This window comes from Haliotis rubra, unplaced genomic scaffold (assembly GCF_003918875.1).
Source record: "Haliotis rubra isolate DU_JTF1 unplaced genomic scaffold, ASM391887v1 Scf248, whole genome shotgun sequence".
NCBI classification, from domain to species: Eukaryota; Metazoa; Mollusca; class Gastropoda; order Lepetellida; family Haliotidae; genus Haliotis; species Haliotis rubra.
Genome location: NW_025766536.1, coordinates 854,739 through 877,072, shown reverse-complemented (window position 1 = coordinate 877,072; position 22,334 = coordinate 854,739). Strand labels below are relative to the sequence as shown.

Here is a 22,334-nt window from a genome sequence, read left to right as displayed (position 1 = left end):
GACAGTCTTGTGTATTTCCTCATGGAATTCCAGGGTGTGTGAAGGGTTTAGGTGAACAAAGTACCCACATTACTACGCCCAATTCCCTCTGCAGTGTTCAATACAACAGTGTTAGGGCTGAGCTGGGCTATTTATAGATGGTAGTCATAGGGTTATAGCAACATATAGTCTGTTTCAGTATTTACAGATGTCCACAGGATTTTGATGAATTGCTTCTGATGGCTTTGTCATTATTCTTGATTTTGTGTCTCAGTGATATACTCTTTATATATAGTCATCAATATGGGTGATCACAGCATATATTATGTAATTGATTTATTGAAATTTTTTAATTAAGGTCATTTTAGTGGAAATGTGAAAACTATTGAGGCTTTCTAGGCTTCAACCAATTAAACCTGTGTTATACTAGTTAAACCCAGGTTACACCCATGTTAAACCAGTGTTGTACCAGTTAAACCCAGGTTAAAACCATGTTGCACCTGCGGTAAACCTGTGCTAAACCAGTTAAACCCATGTTACACCAGTGTTAAACCTGTGGTAAACCCATGCTAAACCGGTTAAACCCAAGTTAAACCAGTGTTGTACCAGTTAAACCCAGGTTAAAACCTTGTTACACCTGCAGTAAACCTGTGCTCAATCAGTTAAACCCATGTTAAACCAGTGGTAAACCTGTGGTAAACCCATGCTAAACCGGTTAAACCCATGTTAAACCAGTGTTGTACCAGTTAAACCCATGTTACACCAGTGTTAAACCTGTGGTAAACCCATGCTAAACCGGTTAAACCCATGTTAAACCAGTGTTGTACCAGTTAAACCCATGTTACACCAGTGTTAAAACTGTGGTAAACCCATGCTAAACCGGTTAAACCCATGTTAAACCAGTGTTGTACCAGTTAAACCCATGTTACACCAGTGTTAAACCTGTGGTAAACCCATGCTAAACTGGTTAAACCCATGTTAAACCAGTGTTGTACCAGTTAAACCCATGTTACACCAGTGTTAAACCTGTGGTAAAATTGTGCTAAACCAGTTAAACCCATGTTAAACAGTATTAAACAGGTCAAACACATTTTGAACCAGTGTTAAACCAGTTACAGACGGGTTAAACCAGTGTTACACCAATTAAACCCATGTTTCTCCATTGTTAAGTCTGTGTTAACCAGTTAAACCCATGTTTAACTAGTTAAATCCATGCTAAACCAGTTAACCCAGTGTTGTACCAGTGTCAGACCCAGACCAGTTGAACCAATCAAACCTGTGTTAAACCTGTGCTAAACCAGTTAAACCCGTGTTAAACCAATTAAACCTATGTTAAACCCATGTTACAGCGTTAAACCTGTGTTAAACCAGTTAAGCCCATATTAATCCAGTATTAAACCTGTGTAAACCAGTGTTACACCAGTTAAACCCATGTTACACCCATGTTAAACCAGTGTTAAACCCATGTTAAACCCATGCTCAACCAGTTGAACCTGTGTTAAACCTATATTAAACCAGTGAAACCCATGTTTAACCCGCTAAGCCAATGTTTAACTCGTGTTAAACCCATTTTTAACCAGTAAAATCCATTTTAAACCAGTGTTAAACCAGTTAAGCTAGTGTTACACTAGTTAAACCCTTGTTACACCAGTGTTAAACCTGTGTTAAACCAATAAACCCATGTTAAACCTGTGATGAAACAGTTAAACCCATGTTAAACTAGTGATAAACCAGTTAAACCCATGTTACACCAGTGTTAAACCAGTATTAAGACAGTGTTAAACCAGTTATGCTAGTGTTCAACCAGTATTAAACCAGTTAAACCTATTTTAAACCGGTGAAACCAATGTTACAGCAGTGTTAAACCCATGTTAAACCAGTGGTACATCAGTTAAACCCATGTTAAACCAGTGGTACAACCATTATATAGCAGTTAAACTAGTGTAAAAACAGGGTTTGACCAATTAACCCTGTGTTGAACCAGTTGACCAGTTAAATCATGTTAAACCAATTAAACCAGTGTTATACTAGTGTTAAACAAGAGTTAAACCCATGTTAAACCAGTGTAAAACCAGTGTTAAACCAAATCTTTGAAGGGCATTTAGAAGTGGAATGCATAAGAAAAGCAAGAATTATGGATGTCAACTTCTTTATTGTGAATAACACAAAGTTAAACCCATGTTACAGCAGGCACCTGATGAAGGAGCAAGCATACACGTTGTGTATAATCTTGCTTTTCCCGGTGTTAAACCAGTTAATCCAGTGTTAAAGTGTTAAAGCAGTGTTAAGCACAGATATCATCCCAGCTGATATCTCTATTGACAACAGTACAGAGTCCAACCGAGTGTCAGTCAGTATACACCTGCTAGCATTACCTCTTGTTATACTGGGTAGGCTTCAGTCTAGTGGTTACTTCGTTTCCTTTACCAAAGAAAAACCTTAGGGGGTTAAGTCGGTTGACTTCAGAACCACGGATGCCATCCTGCCCATTTTTTCCCATGGCGGGAGAATATCATAGTGGGAGTCTGTTCAGCTGACAGGGCTTGTAGATGACTTGGCTCACAAAAAACGTTATTTATTATGACCTGGTGGTCACGAGTTCAAATCCCACTTTTGGTGATTTTTTTTTTAACTTGATTTTATAGTTTTCTTAATTTAAAAATGATTTTAAGTCCAAATGTCCTGAAAAAAATCTTGAATTGAAATTTTCCTAAAACATAGTACCTTTTCAATAAAGTGAAAAGAATTATTTTGATTTACAATTTTGTTAGAATAATAAATAATTTACAATTTTATATTTTATGAGCAGATCAAATAACATATATTTTTATCAATCATAATTTTAATATTCTGTTCAAAGTAGCACTTAAATGTTAAAATATGGACATGATGTCCAAAATGTGACAAAAGCAAGTTTTTTTGACAACTCCACTCAAGCTCAAATGGTCTTTACTCAAAACAACTAGGTAAATTAAAGCAGTGCCTCAAAAATTTTTTTCTCAACTTTGAGGTTTGAACTTGTTTCTCTAAGGCAAGATGTCTTCTATTGTTCAAGTCAAGAATCCTTGATGTTAACAGTAACCATGACAATACCGTAAAACAGGTGACAGGACAGCGCCTGTGGTCTCACTGCTGTGTCTCCATGGAAACAGCAGCAATGGGGTAGAATGAGATTCTAGCCAAAGGGCCGGGATATGTTCATCGAAGTAACCACACAGCCAAGCCTGTACCTGGTGGACAGGGGAAATATAAGCTATATACGCCTACAGATTGGAGCTATTTATATCTTGGAGATCAATGAACCAATCACACCGCTGGCACGACTAGAGGGTACTGTAATAAGGGTTGGACACTTTCCGTTCGCTGTTACCAACTCGAGAGAGGGACCAATGGAATATCTTACTACTTGTACTTAGGCCAGACCAATTTTATTTCTTGCTTTACGGATTTTTGTCCTCAGAAAACTTAAAGGCAGGAGGGAATTTTTTTTTAAATCACCAATCAAAGCAAAAACCCATGTTAACTCTTTTGGTTTGTTTATATCAACTGAAAATAAGTTGAAAAGTTTAGGTTTCACACTGATTTCAAGAGTATTTCACATTAACATTAGGATTTTATTTTTGAGCGGGGAAAATTAATTTATTTATTTTTCTTATTCTTGAAAAAATACGACCGGGGGATCCGTAAAACAAGAAGTAAAATTGGTCTGGCCTTATCAAGCTCTCTCCCTATAAGAAGCAAGTCTAGATTTCCTCAGGTTCTCGCTGGGACTCCTTATTGATTTAAATGGAAATATTGTTCTCTATCAAGATTATTTCCATTCAGAGATTAGTCTGTCTCACTGTCCCTGAACCACATTATTTTCCCTTCCACCCAGCCCTCCCTGCAGTGCTTAAGCAGTGTATGAAATAAGGCCCATCCAACCCACCAGGACGGGCTAGATTTCTGACAGACGGTCTAATTTACAACTAGCCAGCTAGATTAACAACTAGTCTCTGAAATGAACATATTTTACAGAAAAGAAAGTTCATAGTAAAAAAAATAAAATATAATGAAAAGGCCCTGAGACTTTCTTCATCCTGAAGCTGTGGAAATCTAGACTTGCCACATTTTCTGGACTTGCATGGGCTTTCTTGGATATATTTGATTACGGGTCTGTATGACAGACCACTAGCCAGCCCAATGGTCTGGTAAAAAATTTAGATAGCATGTTCCATACACCAGAGAAAATTCACCATATCTTAGAATCGGATTTCTCTTAAAATGACTGTTGTGAATAGACTGTTAGACAGTAAATACATGTCTCAGGTTCTTTAAATTACCGGGTATTTGTTGTGACTGAAAACAGAGTTATTTACATTTTGATGTTACCAGCCCTGATGTCTGGCTGGGTTTTTGGCTTATTTCATACACTGGCTAAAGCCCTAAATGAAATGCCATTCTGTTAAGTAAGACTATCGCTTAGTCCCTGAATGTATATAATTTTGACAGTAACAAATAAGCCCATTTAAATTGAAAAGGAGCCCCAGTGAGTTGGGAGATTTAGAACCTGAGAAAATCTAGACAATGCTTCATTTACAGCTTTAGCATTGCAGGGAGGGCTAGGCAATAGGGAAATAATGTAGTTCAGGGACTGTGAGACACACTAGTCTCTGAATGGAAATAATCTTCATCTGGTGTAAGGCTGACACAGTGTCAGTGGGTTTCCATGACATCATTCAGCTGGGTCTGCCCTACTGCATGTGCGTGGCCTGTGTGTAGCTAGCCGTGACCACCCCCCATGGCTGAGCAGTCTAAAAATAGCTCTAAAAACAGCTCTAACATTGTAGCAGATCACCACTACCATCAAACTGAGCAGTGTTTAGTTAATCCTGGTGCTGTATTGTATTGTCAGGAGAAAGTCTGACCTAAATCTGACTGTGACGTCAGGTGACCTAAATATTCTGAGCCGCCATTTTGAGTGTTAGCCAGCTCATGTGATAGTTTGTCTTAAGTGTGATATCTACAGTTCAACTATCTGATTTCAAACATATCCATCCTACAGCATACAATTTACAGTCCACCTGTAGCTAAATACCCTACAACTGAACCAATATGTCACTAAATGTATATAAGCCTTAATTTGAGGACTCTCAGTGGGGGCAGGCTATGGCTTTTGGTTACTTCGTATTGTTCGGTTTGCTCACCCAAGTTGATGAAAGTCGGCATCACCTGGCTTGTGTCACATCACAGGTTGGTTAATATGCCGGCAAGGACCATGGCCGCCACCCTGCCCAACCACTTTGAAGAAATATGTAGGAACAACTTCATTAAAGACATGCAATGAGCTACTCATCTTGGAATCCATTCACTTGGAGATTTATGGGTTCAAATCCACCAAATCATAAAAACAGAAAATGTTATAACAGTGTTTTTGTTTTGTTTTGGGGTTTTTGGGGGGGGAGTAATGCCGTTATTTATAACATTGCCTCTTGTTTGGTATAAAAATTCTAAGTAATAAGAGAAAATCCAAGAAAATCAAAATCCAAGAAAAAATAAAGAACTGAAATTCTTTGCTCTGGTATCCTAGCAACAGAAGGTCACTGTGTGTTGACTATGCTTGTGTTATTCTGAAGTCCAGCTTTCACAAAGTGATGTTAGGTTTAAGTCTACATCAATGTTTATAGGTCGACTTATATAGGAAAACTCCTCCTTCTGTATGCCTACATGTGCTTTCACAAAATTGCTTCACCGTACCTCACTGGACTACTCAGCATCAACCATAGCGTTAACAATTATACATATCATCATCATCATCATCATCATCATCATCATGCGCAGATCGATGCTCATGCTGTTGATCACTGATCACTGTCCAGACTCGATTATTTACAGACCGCCGCCATATAGCTGGAATATTGCTGAGTATGGTGTAAAACTAAACTCACACTCTCTCTCTCACTCACTCACTCACTCACTCACTCACTCACTCACTCACTCACTCACTCACACTACTCACTCACTCACTCACTCATCATCATCAATCTCATCAACCGTATTATGAAATACAACCATTAGGCAATATTAGCACTATCATCATGATACAAACATACATTATTACAAAATATCACATTATACACAATATCACATGCATACATCAATATTCATAGTCCCACAAGGTGAGATACACTATCTCCATAAGCATGTGGAGTCCTGACGCCATCTTGCAGCAGTCTCTTCTGGCGGTCTAGCCGTTCTTCAAGCTGGCGATACTTCTTCTTCTTAGGTCTCACACCAACACCACCCTGCAACTGCATCAATGTTATTTCTGTGTAGTTCTGTTCTGACCCAGTAGGGTGGCTATTGTTAATTGAGTAATGAGGGATAAGTAAGTGGAGGGATACATGTATCTCGGAGGGTTTGTTATATTTTATCTGTAAAGTTAAAAGCTGACACCTATAAACTAACCAATAAGGACCTACAAATACTTAAAACTGAAATTTAGAAATAAAATATGAAACTAATAATGCTTAAGACATGACTTGGCCCTATAAAAACAATAGCATCACACAGTCATGTTAAATGTTAAAAGCAGGGATAGCAATTTTCCGCTGATCCTTCGATTTTATTTCAAATTGATCAATTCAAACCCCCCATTCGGTGACACAATATTAGGTTTTCAGCTGAAAATAGATTTTCCTGTTGCCATCCCCGTAAAAGTTAAAATGCAAGAAACCACAGCATTCCGAATGACAGTGTGTATCACATTGTGTAACACATGTGTTGACAAAGGTTTTTCATGACACGGTTTATGAAACAGTCAGTGTTTGGAGTGAAAAGGCCTTGTGCCAATAAATGCAAAATGATATTTGTTGTGCCGAAGTCATGACGAGGGACAGTGGGGTAGTCTAGTGGTTAAAGCTTTTGTTCGTCACACCGAAGACCTGGGTTCGATTCCCCACATGTGTGAAGCCTATTTCTGGTGTCCCCCGCCGTGATATTGCTGGAATATTGCTAAAAGCAGCTTAAAACTAAACTCACTCATGAAAGAAATATACAGATGGTAATTAGAATAATTATCAGATCTTACAACACAGTACATACATTCACTTCCCAAGACCCTCATGCTTCTTAAGATCCTTGAAATTATTATAGTCCTATGTTTGTTCTTTTCGTGACTTGTTTACAGTTGCTGGAAGCATACAATAATTTCATTCTCTATTAGGCCAGACCAATTTTTTTTCTTGATTTACGGATCCGCCTGTCATATTTTTTCAAGAATAAGAAAAAATAATAATTAATTTTCCCCGCTCAAAATATAAAATCCTAATGTTTTTATTGGCTCAAAATGTAAATTTAAAAAAAAATAATTTTTTATTGTGTTTTGCCCCATATACACTTCGTAAATTGCCAAAAGTAAATACTTTTAGTATTTAAAAGTAATGATACTTTGACTGGTGATTTTTATTTTTTTATTTTTTTTCGTCCTGCCTTAAGGTTTTTTGAGGAAAAAAATCTGTAAAACAAGAAATAAAATTGGTCTGGCCTTATTATTTATTTTACATATTTATGTTTTCTATATATTTTAATGTTTCTTCAAAGATGGAGCATTTTGATAAATCGTGAAACCTTCGAACTATTTTTAATTTATTTGACACTTTTGGGTTGGAGTCAGATTTGCTTAACCAAAATATTAAGAATGTTGCTTGATGAATTTACTATGAAGGATTCCATGTTCTGTATTTAGTGATGTGGGCACTACACATTTCTACACATTTTCCAACAAATCAGATATGATCAAACTCAAATGCCCTTTTTTAAGTTTTTATGACCATCTTCTCTAAACTAGCATGTGAACTAGATATTGTTGTTTAAAGTTACATTGTTCTGTTGTCTCACAACAACAATGGTAACATTAAGATTATTACATACTTAGAGGCCACTGAAGATCCGGGTTAGAATTGGTCTTCAACAACCCATGCTTGTCGTAAGGCCTAAGAAAAGAATGTTCTGGTTCCGATTACCCGACTGACCCTTGAATTCTGGTCCTGCCCCTATTTTTTTTAAGCGGACTGAATAAAATAAGCTTTCAGATACCATTGTTTTTTCACGGCACACACAGATATCGGTCATTCTGATAGAAAAATTTGTCATGATGGCCGCAAGCTTGATTGAATAAACAATTACACATTGATACATGTGTCATTAGTTTGTAGTTTACTTCTGAATATAATATGTATAAAAAAAATATAAAAATTCTTACCTACCTACCCTAAATTTTAAAGAGGTGTAATCGTAACCACAACATTTTTTTATTTGCCCTAAGAGAGAATTAATGATATCGAGTGGCCAGACTCACTGACTCAGTTGATTCATGATTGCGTAGATCAATGTTCATGACATCAATCATTGGATTGTCTGGTCCACACTCAATGATTTAAATATTATTGATTTGCATATAATTGGAGTATTGCTGAGTGCAGCGTTTGACAAATAAACAAACAAAAAAATGCTCAATGATGAAAAACTATTTATCTGAAATTTATAAGTGATAACTTGAGTGAATTAACTCCCAATTTTCTCAGTGGTAATATTTTAGGCAATTGATTGTAACATCAGTGAGAAATTGACATTTTACTTTCTGTACAACTCAAAAACATCCAATTTGTCGTGCCACTTGATCTAAATGTGTTTGGAAAATATCATCTTTTTGTTTCTTGTATGGAGACAAAATTGGTAAAAGTAAAAATATTTACATGCAAAAAATGTTTTGCAAAATAGAGACTTGAACACAGTATTCCTAGTTTTGCCCACTGTTGTTTAAAATTTGACACATTTTCAAACGATTTAGACCCAAAAATGGTGTCAGGATAGCGTCAGTGGTTGTACCACGGGGCTTGGAACCCGTCTCCTCTTCATCTGTAAGTCAGCTGCATCCTCGGACTGAACCCATGACAAGTAACTATGCAAGTATATCGAAGTAACCACACGACTGAGCCTGACCCACTGTTCAGCGGGGAAATATATGCTAAATAGCCTGACTAGCTGTGGTGCAATACAGTGGAGTGAGGCTCTAGAGTGGGGAGGAGATGTGTCGTGCATATAGAATCAATAAGCTTATGGGTCACTACAGATACATGAGGCTCTGTCTGGGAGGGTCTGAATGAGGGGTACTGGGGTTTTTTTTGTTTCTTTTGTAGAGTTCTCTGCAAAGGGATGCATAGTTTATAATACTGTAACATAGATGATGATACATCTTGTGTGAAGGTGATGACAAGACTTTATGGATGTTCAACTTCTTCATTTTAACAATGGCGACGTTTCGGTATAGATTCTTATACCGTTTTCAACGAAAACAACCGAAACGTTGCCATTTTTAAAATAAAGAAGTTGAACATCCATAAAGTCTTGTCATCTCTATACCACCAACTTCTAGAATGCCACTCAAACAAATCATTGTGTGAGGGTCTTTAGGAGTGGTAGCGTCTGAAAATATGGTTGCGTGAGGGTCTATAGGAGGGGTAATATAGATGATGATACATTTTATGTGAGGGTCTATAGGAGGGGTAATACAGATTATGATATATTTTTTGTGAGGGTCTCTAGGAGTGGTAACATCCAGAGATACAGTTGTGTGAGGGTCTTGTATGAGGGGTAACATGGGTTACTGAAGACCAATCCTATCCTGGATCTATGGCTAAATGGTTATGGATCTTAAATATTTTGGGGATTTTTTATCTGTGGTGAAGATAGAACAAACCATTTCATAAAAATATCCCTCAGAACATTTATGATCCCTTACTTATTTGTTCAGTATATCAGTTAATTATTAATTCAACGTAGGAGTCTGACTTGATCACATAAAGTAATGAATGACTGCCAGAATTGTTGCATTTGGCTGTTGCCACATACCAAACTTTCGATTTAGGTAAGTTTTACCCAGCAATATCCAGTGGGGGCTTTCAAATGGGCTTTCGGCGGCAGTGGGGTAGCCTAGTGGTTAAAGTGTTGCTTGTGACATGGCAGACCCGGGTTCGATTCCCAAAATGGATAAAATGTGTGAAGCCCATTTCTGGTGTCCCCCGCCGTGATATTGCTGGAATATTGCTAAAAGCGGCGTAAATCCATACTAACTAACTCATATGGGCTTTCACACATTGTACCTTTTGGGGGGAATCAAACCTGGCCTTTCTGTGTGATGTGTAGATGCTTCTACCACTAGCCTACCCTTTGAACAGGGACTAATGGTTATGTATCCATATCAAGATGCTGTGTGAATGCTCACTGATCTGTGGGATGCTGGATATAGAGAATCTCACCCTCGTGTCTTTTGATGTCAAATATATCAACACAAGATATATTTGACATCAAAAGACACGAGGGTGAGATTCTATTTATCATCCAATGTCATACTTACTTTGTTGTTTAAAAGAAATTGAAAACAAAACGTCACCTGTAACAAGTTCATTTGGAGACTTGCGTATGAATACATCCAAGTGAACAAGAGTGATAGAAGAGGTAACGAGTTACACCATTACATCATAAAAACAAGCACATAAAAAAGAAGTGCTAACATTTATTGCTATAAATTCTGCAATGCATGCATTTCACCATTTTTGATGGCATTTTAAGTAAACTTTTATGTCATTAGAACAAAACATGAACAAAAATAATTTAATTGTGGAGGCCATCTTTGTTTACAGCTAACACTACAAAAATAAGTTGGTTTCCGGAACACTGAAACTGAGAAGAAACGACATGGAAACCACCATTTCCAGTTGGTTTCCATGTCGTTTCCTATAGTTTCATTGTGGTTTCCATGAAAACTGAAACTGCATTTTGCACCATTTCCGGCTGGTTTCCAGTGCGATTACTTATTTTCTGAATGTTACATGCATTATGCTTTGATATTATATTTATAGAAATACAAATTATCCATTATTCTGAAAATAATGTGGAAAGAAATATTTGGGTTTTAAAAAAAATTAATGTGGGGTCATTCTGGCAGACAAGAAATTGAATGGGGTCATAGGCGGACCTCCATAACTAATATCTCATACTGCTATTGACAATGTGTTTGCAGCTACTATTTAGTGGGGTATTGTTAATAAATTGTTAATTGATGTGTGCAAGGTGAAATATGTCCAGACCAAACCATAATGTACATTGGCGCTTTACTATGTACTATTTAAAACTCTTTTAGCTGCATATTTCTAATTACACATTGCACGTATTAAACAGTGGTTATTTTGAAAGTTCTTTGGAATATCAGTGTACATTTTCAAGAAATTACATTAACTTGATTTTGTTTCAAATAAGGTTTTCCTTAAATTTAACCTGTGTAAGATTAGAATTGAGAACGGTTAGAATTTACTTACACATCTGAATCTTTTGTTGTTCTTTGCGGACAAAGGCCTCTGCTTTCCCACTTCTTTGTCTTCTAGGTGAACGAACCCTCTTGTTTGTCCAAAACCGCCAAACTGCTTCTGAAAGGAGATGTGTATAAGTGGAAAATATTTCCAGTTGGAAGTTACGAAAATAGTGGTTGTGTAATTTTTATGTATTTTTCTGATTCATAGGATTTACATTATTTGGATAATTTTATGTACATCATTTACTGAAGGGTTTGGATTATACATACCTGTTGCAGGTCAAGATCAGTTAGTCATCTTTAGTTTTTCCAACACTGCCCCAATGGAATGCTGGAAATATAGAAATTAAGGGAAAAATCAGGAACTTTCTAAGTGATATTGTACTCTGATAACAATAAGGCATGAAAATAGAAGAATAAATATCAATTTGCAAGGTGTAGATATGCTAATATCAAAAGAAGCAAAATTAACAAGTTCATATAATTTTAGGTTGACAATGTACATCAATGTATCCCCAACATATCCTATTAAACGTTCTATATATCCAACTTTCTTTGCAAACTTCTTTTGTGGATCTAACAAAATCCACATCTCTTCATTCAGAGTTAAATATCTTGACATTCTAAGTGTAAAATTGTTTACATCAGATGATTAACTTAAATTACCTCATACATCAGTAATCTATCCTATACTGACTTGAAAACCTTTTAAAAAACAGTTTCCAAAAATATTGTGTTGACAATTTATCCACTCAGCAGCACTATAGTATCTTGATAAATATCGTCTTAAAAGTTGGCTGAAAAATATTGTCGATTTTTTTGTCATAGGCTATCTTGTAACTCTAATAACTAGACAAAGAATTTTGAAACTTCACTCTAACCATGCACTAAATCTGGTCAGAGAATTCCTATAAATGCAAAATGACTCACCATCCCCCACTGAATTGTTTTCAGTGGTACAAATATCAAAAGCAATTTTCAATAACAAACTTTAAAATAGAACTTCCAATCATTGGATTTCTTGCAATAATATTGAATACTTCTAAATACGTTTGGAAGTTATCTTGAGTCGTGACATTGCTGGATATATTTGTGGTTCATATTGTTCTTGCAAAGACAATATTTCATACATTACGATAATGAACCATTTAGTCATATGTGACCTGATCGAAATCACAATCGAGTTCTTGAGTTGACTAAGTAAAGGAAGCCATATCTCTTGCCAACATTTCGACACGCAATTGCTTATCGAGTTCCATCAAGTCTATAACTTTAATTTCATATTTATTGTCCTTGCTACGTATGAACATTAAACGTTACACATAACATGAGCTATTGCTTAATTCAAGAAGTTTACACTGTACCTGACATGGTCGTTGAATGTTCCCTTTCTCCCTCCGCGATCGACGACTGCTCCTGTTTTCAAGTTTTCACGTACCCGAGCCTCCAAAGCTTCTAGTGTAACTCGCATTGCCATTTTGATTCAGATAACATGGACAATCGAAGGAATAATTCATTGTGCTGGGTTCCTTGTTGTGTTAAAAACGGGAGACACTTTGGCCCACTTTCAAAACAACTTCTCATGAGTTCAAGTGACAAAATGGCGGCAATTGTGTGTAGGGGCATTGTGGGTAATAACAAATACCTAATCCCTTTTCGATTGGCAGGTATGAAAACATTATCTGACCCAATTTGGTTGTGATTTCAAGACATAAAAGACAAAAATGACCACTTCAGTACATAAAAACATTGCTTTTATAAAATGTCATGAGTTCGCGCGTGCCCACGGATTACCGACTCATTACTTCTACAGCAATTCAATTTTGATAATAGGTGCCCGTTAAGACGAGACAACCCCAAGGAAGCCGACACACAGACCTCGACATACAAATGACATGACACTGATTGTTTGTCAAGTACTTAAACTCACTGTCAAAGCTTATACTAACTTTAAATGCTTTTAATGGTAAACATTACTCACAACCTCAATTCATAGTACAATTCCCTGATATTCTAGTTATTGAGAAATCCGTAATGTATGTACCGGATTGACAATTGTTTGAATATAATTATACTAAACTTCCTAAATGCTTATACTCTTTCACATTCTAAAGCAAAAATAATTAAACCGAGTTTTCCCTCAAATTTCACTTTTTGACGTTTAAGCTTTTTCATTACTACAGTGAAAATTGTTACTCATCGTAGAATATCATCCATCTATTTCGATTTTCAAAATTCCCCATGATATGAAATGACGATAAATAATTGGTATTTAATAACAATTAAGATTGTAATAAATGATAAAATTTGATAACTGAGGATTGTTCATCTAAGCTTGTCAGACTTCACAGTTATTGTCGAACACAAGTGAAACACTATATGTGTCATATATATCAAAATTATAACAGTATAGTGATTTGGTGTCCCACAATATCAGTTCTTTCCACACACTCAACATCTTGGTTCAACAAAAAACAGGTAAATATATGGTTGACCAATGTGTCAACAACTATTTGGGGTAACCTTTCTTCTTGTTCATCTAAGCAATCTTACAAATTACGTACTCTTTCAAATGTAAATCTGCAGACATATTCATTTTGAATTTTAAGACCTCATATTTATTCTACGCAATTACTGATAATGTAATATGATATGAAAGTAGTTCATCTTCGAAACTAAGTTTCAGGAGTTGAAACCAACAGTATACACATGACCATAGTTTCTTGTTGGTTTCCATTACCGGGAACTATAAGTTTACAGTATCCATTATGGATTCTATTAGGAAACTAGGTTACCCAGTTTCAATGAATGGATACCAACTGGATGCCAGGATGGTCAACTTCATGCCAAATACTTGCAAATTTGAAGTTACTCAGTTCAAAACAGTGCTCAGGAAACCAACATGAAACTACATTTTCTGGTTTTATGTTGGTTTCCATTCCATGAAACCTTCAATTGCAAATTCCAGGAATGGAAACCAACAAGAAACCTATAACCTTAGTTTCTTGTTGGTTTCCATTTACTGAAATGCAAAAATCAAAGAATCCAAAATGGAATCTAGTTGGAAACTCAGTTACTCAGTTTCAGTGAATGGAAACAACTGGGATTCCCCGTTTACCCAGTATACGGATGGTTTCCAGATTTCAGGAAACCAAGTCATTTTTGTAGTGTAAGGGAGATGAAAGTAGTCCAAAACTATTGACCAATCAGAAATTAGCTCAAAACTTACCCAAACGATATCTCCTCTGCAAACCACAATTGGATGATAACACCATTATGTTACGTTAATACCATATTCTCCCTAATACCTCCTCCCACATAAGGTTGATGTGACAGTTACTGGAATAGTGTTAAAAGCAGGACCCAACTCACTCACTATATACACAGAGGGCTGTGTATTAGTGGTGCTCCGATTAACTGAAATTATCGAAGATTGGTCACAGTGGCCAAACAACCAAGCAATCGATCACATTTTCTCACAATCGAACACAAACGATTTTGGAACGGCTGTAATAGAGTTTGAAATACTTGATGATGGAACATATCTAGGACGTTGTCAGGGCCGGAAAACATGTTTAATTCTTAGAAAACTCACTTCACTTTCTGAAAAGTCATGACTGAATATTTCTTGAAGAATCTGGGAAGTTTATGTTACACTGGAACTGAATCATTTTACACTGGATGTGAAATCTGCAAATGTAATTTGTGCAGTTTCTAAATCAAACAAAAAACAACAACAGAGAACCAAATGTTTTTTCTTTATACTTATCTGCAACTACAACCTGAATAGGAAAATCTAAAAAAAAACGCTAACCAAGTTTTTTCAATGATTGGTCGTTGGTATTGAACCAATCATCAATTGTGAGATTTCAACCAATTCCCAACACTACTGTGTATACAAGGTGCTTGATGAAGGAGGATAGCAAACATTCTACCATGACTGAAGCAAATTCTGGATTGTGATTGGTTAATCAAAGTCATTTAGAGGTATAAGATCATGTTATATACCTCTGATTTTCCAACACTGTATGTATTTTTTTGATAAATCTTAATAACGTGGTAAAATGGAGATAAACATACTGTGTTGGAAAATCTGTATACAGTCAGGCCGCGTTAATCCGAACGCTTCCGTTTTTCACAACGTACAGACTACTGAAACGACTGACTGACTGAGTTTGGTTTTACGCCGATTCGAACCCGGGTCTTCGGCTTGACGAGCCAACGCTTTAACCACTAGGCTACCCCGCCGCCCCCTACTTAAACGAACCATTATGCACACCACTACAGTAGAGTAACTTCCCTTCCATATATCAAGACAAAAACATAAGAACGTATACATATTTTGATGGGGCCAGTTGCGTTTGCACAAGTGAGACCTATTATCTGAATAAAATCACAAACTAACGACATGTTCAACTCAGAAGTGTCACCTCACTTATCAATTACCATTGAAGTTTACCGATGAAGATCAGCGGTAATCAATGGTGCTCACGAGGTAAGGTGATTATCTGAACCTTTTTGATGTACAGCTGGATTAATGAAGCAAACCCAAGTGTAATTAGCTAATCCATTACCGCTAATTAACATTCGGATCCGGAGAGTGAAGCACCGGATTAATGAATCAACAGTTAATGAGTTTACATAGTAAACAAGATTGGTTACAGCCAGCTACCGTTCGGATATCGCGGGAATCGGATTATCCGGGTCCGGACTAGAGCGGCCTGACTGTAATAGCTCTAAATGTTATTTAAAACCGAACGCGTAGCAAAAACATTCAACTTAAGCGATTTGACCAGCTGAACATCGTAGATAATTTTGCAATTGCCATATACACTAACAGCGTATTTGTGTTTCAGGCAAACACTGTACTGGACATTGTTGTGGAAAACCTGGGGCGAGTTAATTACATACTGGCTGGGTCAGAGATCCTTAACACACAGCGCAAAGGTGAGTTTCTACAGTGTAGGGTGAGTTACTACAGTGTAGGGTGAGTTACTACAGTGAAGGGTGAGTCACTTCAGTGTAGGTTGAGTTACTTCAGTGTAGGATGAGTTACTTCAGTGTAGGATCAGTTACTACAGTGTATGGTTAGTCACTTCAGTGTAGGGTTAGTTACTACAGTGTAGGGTGAATCACTTCAGTGTAGGGTGAGTTACTACAGTGTAGGGTGAGATACTACAGTGTAGTGTGACTCACTTTAGTGTATGTTAACTACAGTGTAGGATGAATTACTTCAGTGTAGGGTGAGTCACTTCAGTGTAGGGTGACTCACTTTAGTGTATGTTAACTACAGTGTAGGATGAGTTACTACAGTGTAGGGTGAGTTACTACAGTGTAGGATGAGTTACTTTAGTGTAGGGTGAGTTACTACAGTGTAGGGTGAGTCACTTCAGTGTAGGGTGAGTTACTACAGTGTAGGATGTGTTACTTTAGTGTAGGGTGAGTCACTTCAGTGTAGGGTGAGTTACTACAGTGAAGGGTGAGTCACTTCAGTGTAGGGTGAGTTACTACAGTGTAGGATGTGTTACTTTAGTGTAGGGTGAGTCACTTCAGTGTAGGGTTAGTTACTACAGTGTAGGGTGAGTTACTACAGTGTAGGGTGAGTTACTACAGTGTAGGGTTAGTTACTACAGTGTAGGGTGAGTCACTTTCGGTGTAGGGTGAGTTACTACAGTGTAGGATGAGTTACTGCAGTGTAGGATGAATTACTTCAGTGTAGGGAGAGTCATTACAGTGTAAGGTGAGTCAAGATATGTAAATGTAATGTTAATTTGGAATAATGATATTTTGAACATTATGTTTTTATGATTTTTGTTCTATTTCTGTTATATTCCATATATTTTCCTCAGTTAGAACAAAGAGAATATGCAATAATACTAACCATCCTGTAAAGTGTGTAATATGTTGTAATGTGTGTTTGTAGGACTGAGGGGGGACGTCTACCTGGATGAAAGGAAGCTGGAAAATTGGAAAATCTTCCCCTGAGTAATTTAGCAAGTTTAACAGAGACAGGTTGACAGGTGAGTACAGAACTTGTTTACTATGGCAGGTGTAACAGGGACAGGTTTAGTCAGACCTCAGTAACAGACAGGTTGAGTACAGTCTGACCTTTACCTGGACAGGTGAGTACAGTCTGACCTCAGTAACAGGGACAGGTGAGTACAGTCAAACCTCATTAACCAGGACAGGTGAGTACAGTCAAACCTCATTAACCAGGACAGGTGAGTACAGTCAGACCTCAGTCGGACAGGTGAGTACTACAGTCTGACCTCAGTAACAGGGACAGGTGAGTACATTCAGACCTCATTAACCAGGACAGGTGTGTACAGTCATTTACCAGACAGGTGAGTACAGTTTACCTCAGTAACTGGGACAGGTGTGTACAGTCATACCTCATTAACCAGGACAGGTGTGTACAGTCATACCTCATTAACCTGGACAGGTGTGTACAATCATTTACCAGGACAGGTGTGCACAATCTGACCTCAGTAACAGGAACAGGTGAGTACAGTCTGACCTCATTAACAGGGACAGGTGAGTACAGTCAAACCTTGTTAACCTGGACAGGTGTGTACAATTAATTACCAGGACAGGTGAGTATAGTTTACCTCAGTAACAGGGACAGGTGAGTACATTCAGACCTCATTAACCAGGACAGGTGTGTACAGTCATTTACCAGACAGGTGATTACAGTTTACCTCAGTAACAGAGACAGGTGAGTACATTCAGACCTCATTAACCAGGACAGGTGTGTACAGTCATTTACCAGACAGGTGAGTACAGTTTACCTCAGTAACAGAGACAGGTGAGTACATTCAGACCTTATTAACTTAGAGACAGGACAGGTGAGTACAGTCAGACCTCATGAACCTGGACAGGTGTGTACAACTTTTGTACCTGAGTATATGGGAATATATTAGCTCCTAGCAAGGAGAATGATATGCAGTTATAAACATCAGTTGAGAAATTTCTAAAGGTGCCCCTTTTTCCTATGAATATTAAATATAGATGGTAGCCATGTACAAATGTGATAAGAAACCATTAAATAGAATGCTTCTCTTCACTATGTATTTTCCATGCATCCAGCTTATCAAACCTGTCTGTGTATAGGTTGTCAAGGTCGAGTGAGTGGAAGACGTTCGAGGTGCAGGTCAACACGCCCTGCATGTACAGGGCTGAGCTGAAAATTACTGATGAGCCGAAGGACACCTATATCTTACTGAAGGTATGACACCTACAGACACCTGACACCCTCCTCATGAACATGTGTCAGGGAGGGGGTGCCAGGTCTATATGATACTTAGCTGATGTCAGAGAGGGGGTGCCAGGTCTATATGATACTTACCTGATGAAGGTATGACAGGTGTTAGGGAGGGAGTGCCAGGTCTATATGATACTTACCTGATGAAGGTATGACAGGTGTTAGGGAGGGAGTGCCAGGTTTGTATGGTACTATCCTGATGAAGGTATGACAGGTGTTAGGGAAGGGGTGCCAGGTCTATATGATACTTTCCTGATGAAGGTATGACAGGTGTCACAGGGGAGGGGTGCCAGGCCTATATGGTACTTAACTGATGAAGGTATGACAGGTGTCACGGAAGGGGTGCCAGGTCTATATGATACTTACCTGATGAAGGTATGACAGGTGTTAGGGAGGGGGGTGCCAGGTCTATATGATACTTACCTGATGAAGGTATGACTGGTGTTAGGGAGGGGTGCAAGGTCTATATGATACTTACCTGATGAAGGTATGACAGGTGTTAAGGATGGGAGCATCGAGTCTGTATGACACCTGCCTGTTGAAGATATGACAAGTGTTAAGGATGGGATGACACCTGATGCAGGTATGACAGGTGTTAGAGAAGTGGGTACCTGGTCTATATGACACGCTACAGGGATGACAGGTGTTTGGGAGGGAGCCACCTGACAAATACCTTAATGCCAAATAATAACAATATAATTTGGGCATGTGTTGTGTGTAAAATACTGTACAGTTGATTTAATATATTTTGAACTCGCAAAACTTGGTGTATATTTAGTCGAGAAATATAAAATGTTTGTGTACAGGGCTGGAAGAAGGGCGTGGTGTTCATCAACGGCTTCAACCTCGGACGGTACTGGAACATTGGACCCCAGAAGACTCTGTATGTGCCAGCGCCCTTACTAAAGACTGGAACAAACCAGGTAGAGTTGGAACAGCCTGGTTAAAATTGTTCAGCAGCATTCACATACAGGAAAAGTTAAAACAACAAATTTCATAACTTCTTTGGCTGTCATTTACTGTGAGTGAGTTTAGTTTTACACTGCACTAGCAATATTCCAGCTATATGACGGCTGTCTGTAAATAATTGAGTCTGGACCAGACAATCCAGTGATCAACAGCATGAGTATCGCATTTGGGATGTTTGTCATAAGAGGCGAATGAATTAAGTGGTCAGGTGGCTTGATTGATGGCATTCCATCATATCACAGTCAGTGCTCATGATGTCGATCACTGGATTTCTCGTCGATACTCCCATTATTGCTAGTTTGCCGTAAAACAACAATACACATTTATGGTCCAGAATTGATGTTTACAGTTTGTCTAGACAAATATGGAAAAATTATCTTTGTGGGTATTTTGGCTGTGAAATGAAATATGAGTCACTGATCAAAATGTGAACAATTGCAGTTGATCTTGAAACTGTGTCCACAAGCTTGGGATTATGTCTACATGATGTACTTGCCCTACAGGTCATGATCTTCGAGCTGCACAAGCCAGCACCTGAGATCACCTTCCAGAGTGCACCGGACCTCGGTTGAGGAGATCGCAACATCTTCAACAGTTCTACCATCTAAGGGTTCTCCCATCTAGGTCAATATGTGACAGGACAAGCCACAAGATTTGAGAGCTGGCTACTAGCTTGGACTTGGCCAAGCCACAAGATTTGAGGGCTAGCTACTAGCTTGGACTTGGCCAAGCCACAAGATTTGAGAGCTGGCTACTAGCTTGGACTTGGCCAAGCCACAAAATTTGAGAGCTGGCTACTAGCTTGGACTTGGCCAAGCCACAGGACCCTCTGGGTATTTAAGCTGGGGTAACATTATCCTCAAGGTGTGGGGGTATTCTGGTTGGTAGTAGAAGGGTGAAGGCCCCCAACTATGTCAGCTTCTCTGTGATAATCTTCTTGGGACATTGTGTTATACAAGGGAACAATTTCAGGGCACCTGCTTCATGGATGATGGAATGCTTGGATCTTGTAAAATATATGTAATTAATTGAAATCTGAGCAACAGCAATCATTCATTACTACAGGAGCATTATGGGTAGGATGTTTGTCGTTTACTCTGATACTATACCTAGAGACGTGAGGTAACCGAGTGGTTAAAGCATTAGCCTGTCATGCAGAAGACATGGGTTTGATTCCCTACATGAGTACAATGTGTGAAGCCCATTTCTTGTGTTGCCCTCTGTGATATGACTTGATATTCTATAATTACAGTATTTATTCAAGTCAGTGCCTAGTTTCCATGAACAATTATTACATTTCTAGGAACAAAATTATGCAACCAGTTATAATCTGTGATAGTATATATATTTCATGATAAACTATCACTTGTATGAAACACAACCGGAGTTATAAACTGATGCTTATGTTAAACCCAATCGATAGGTATGAACAATTGCTAATGTCGAAAATATTTAGATAGAAACATTGTGTATAGCAGAAACAAATAGTAGATGTAGACAATTGCTTATATCAAAGACAATTGGTTGATGTAGACAATTGCTTATATCAAAGACAATTAGTAGATGTAGACAATTGCTTATATCAAAGACAATTGGTAGATGTAGACAAATGCTTATATCAAAGACAATTAGTTGATGTAGACAGTTCTTATATCAAAGACAAATGGTTGATGTAGACAATTGCTTATATCAAAGACAATTGGTTGATGAAGACATTTGCTTATATCAAAGACAATTGGTTGATGTAGACAATTGCTTATATCAAAGACAATTGATTGATTTAGACAGTTGCTTATATCAAAGACAATTGGTTGATGTAGACAATTGCTTATATCAAAGACAATTGGTTGATGAAGACAATTGCTTATATCAAAGACAATTGGTTGATGTAGACAATTGCTTATATCAAAGACAATTGGTTGATGTAGACAATTGCTTATATCAAAGACAATTGGTTGATGAAGATAATTGCTTATATCAAAGACAATTGGTTGATGTAGACAATTGCTTATATCAAAGACAATTGATTGATTTAGACAATTGCTTATATCAAAGACAATTGGTTGATGTAGACAATTGCTTATATCAAAGACAATTGGTTGATGTAGACAATTGCTTATATCAAAGACAATTGGTTGATGAAGACAATTGCTTATATCAAAGACAATTGATTGATTTAGACAATTGCTTATATCAAAGACAATTGGTTGATGTAGACAATTGCTATTAGTGAAAACAACTAAGACAGAAATGTGAAACCAAAAACAAAAAAAAGCAGGAGTAGAAACAATGATTTGTGTTAATTCCAAAATATAATCATGAAATATTTGGTGGGTAAAATACCACTGAAAAGCAAGCTTATGCTCAATCAAACCTAGAATTTCAAATTGACCCCTTCGTGTAGAATAGGGTGATTGTGGTATCACACCATTTTTAGGTTGTTTTCGGGTTGTTCAGCATTATGAATAGACAAACTGCTTGTCGTAGAGTCTGTTAGTATGTACTATTAACTACATGTGGCATTTTGTTTTCCTTAGTCAAGGGAGATAACTGAGTATGAAAGTCCAGTCCCTTGCTGACCTGGGCTGGAAACTGGAGTCATGTTGGCTGGCCTAACGTGTCTGTGCATAGTCCAATCAGAATATCACAGTCTTGTTCATAAACTGCCTTGTAGATGAGGTTAATGACAGGATAAACAAAAGGATGTGTACCATAAACAGAGATGCCAACCTCTCCGATTTTGGTGGAGTTACTCCGATTTTCAAATACAAAATC

The 22,334-nt window shown here is 37.6% G+C and overlaps 1 protein-coding gene across 2 annotated transcripts in view; it reads left to right on the top strand.

The window, feature by feature from the left end:
• Nucleotides 1-21,818, top strand: part of LOC124279217 (beta-galactosidase-1-like protein 2) — a 74,087-nt gene extending 52,269 nt beyond the window's left edge. Inside the window, exons 14-18 of one of the 2 annotated variants that reach the window (XM_046715028.1) lie at nt 16,186-16,276; nt 17,253-17,341; nt 18,440-18,554; nt 19,397-19,513; nt 20,063-21,818. In XM_046715028.1, coding sequence (XP_046570984.1) covers nt 16,186-16,276; nt 17,253-17,314 — 153 coding nt within the window. In that variant the 3' untranslated portion in view covers nt 17,315-17,341; nt 18,440-18,554; nt 19,397-19,513; nt 20,063-21,818. Of the gene's footprint in view, nt 1-16,185; nt 16,277-17,252; nt 17,350-18,439; nt 18,555-19,396; nt 19,514-20,062 lie in introns of both variants that reach the window. The other variant, XM_046715024.1, reaches the window with a different exon arrangement.
• The last annotated feature ends 516 nt before the right edge of the window (nt 21,819-22,334 follow it).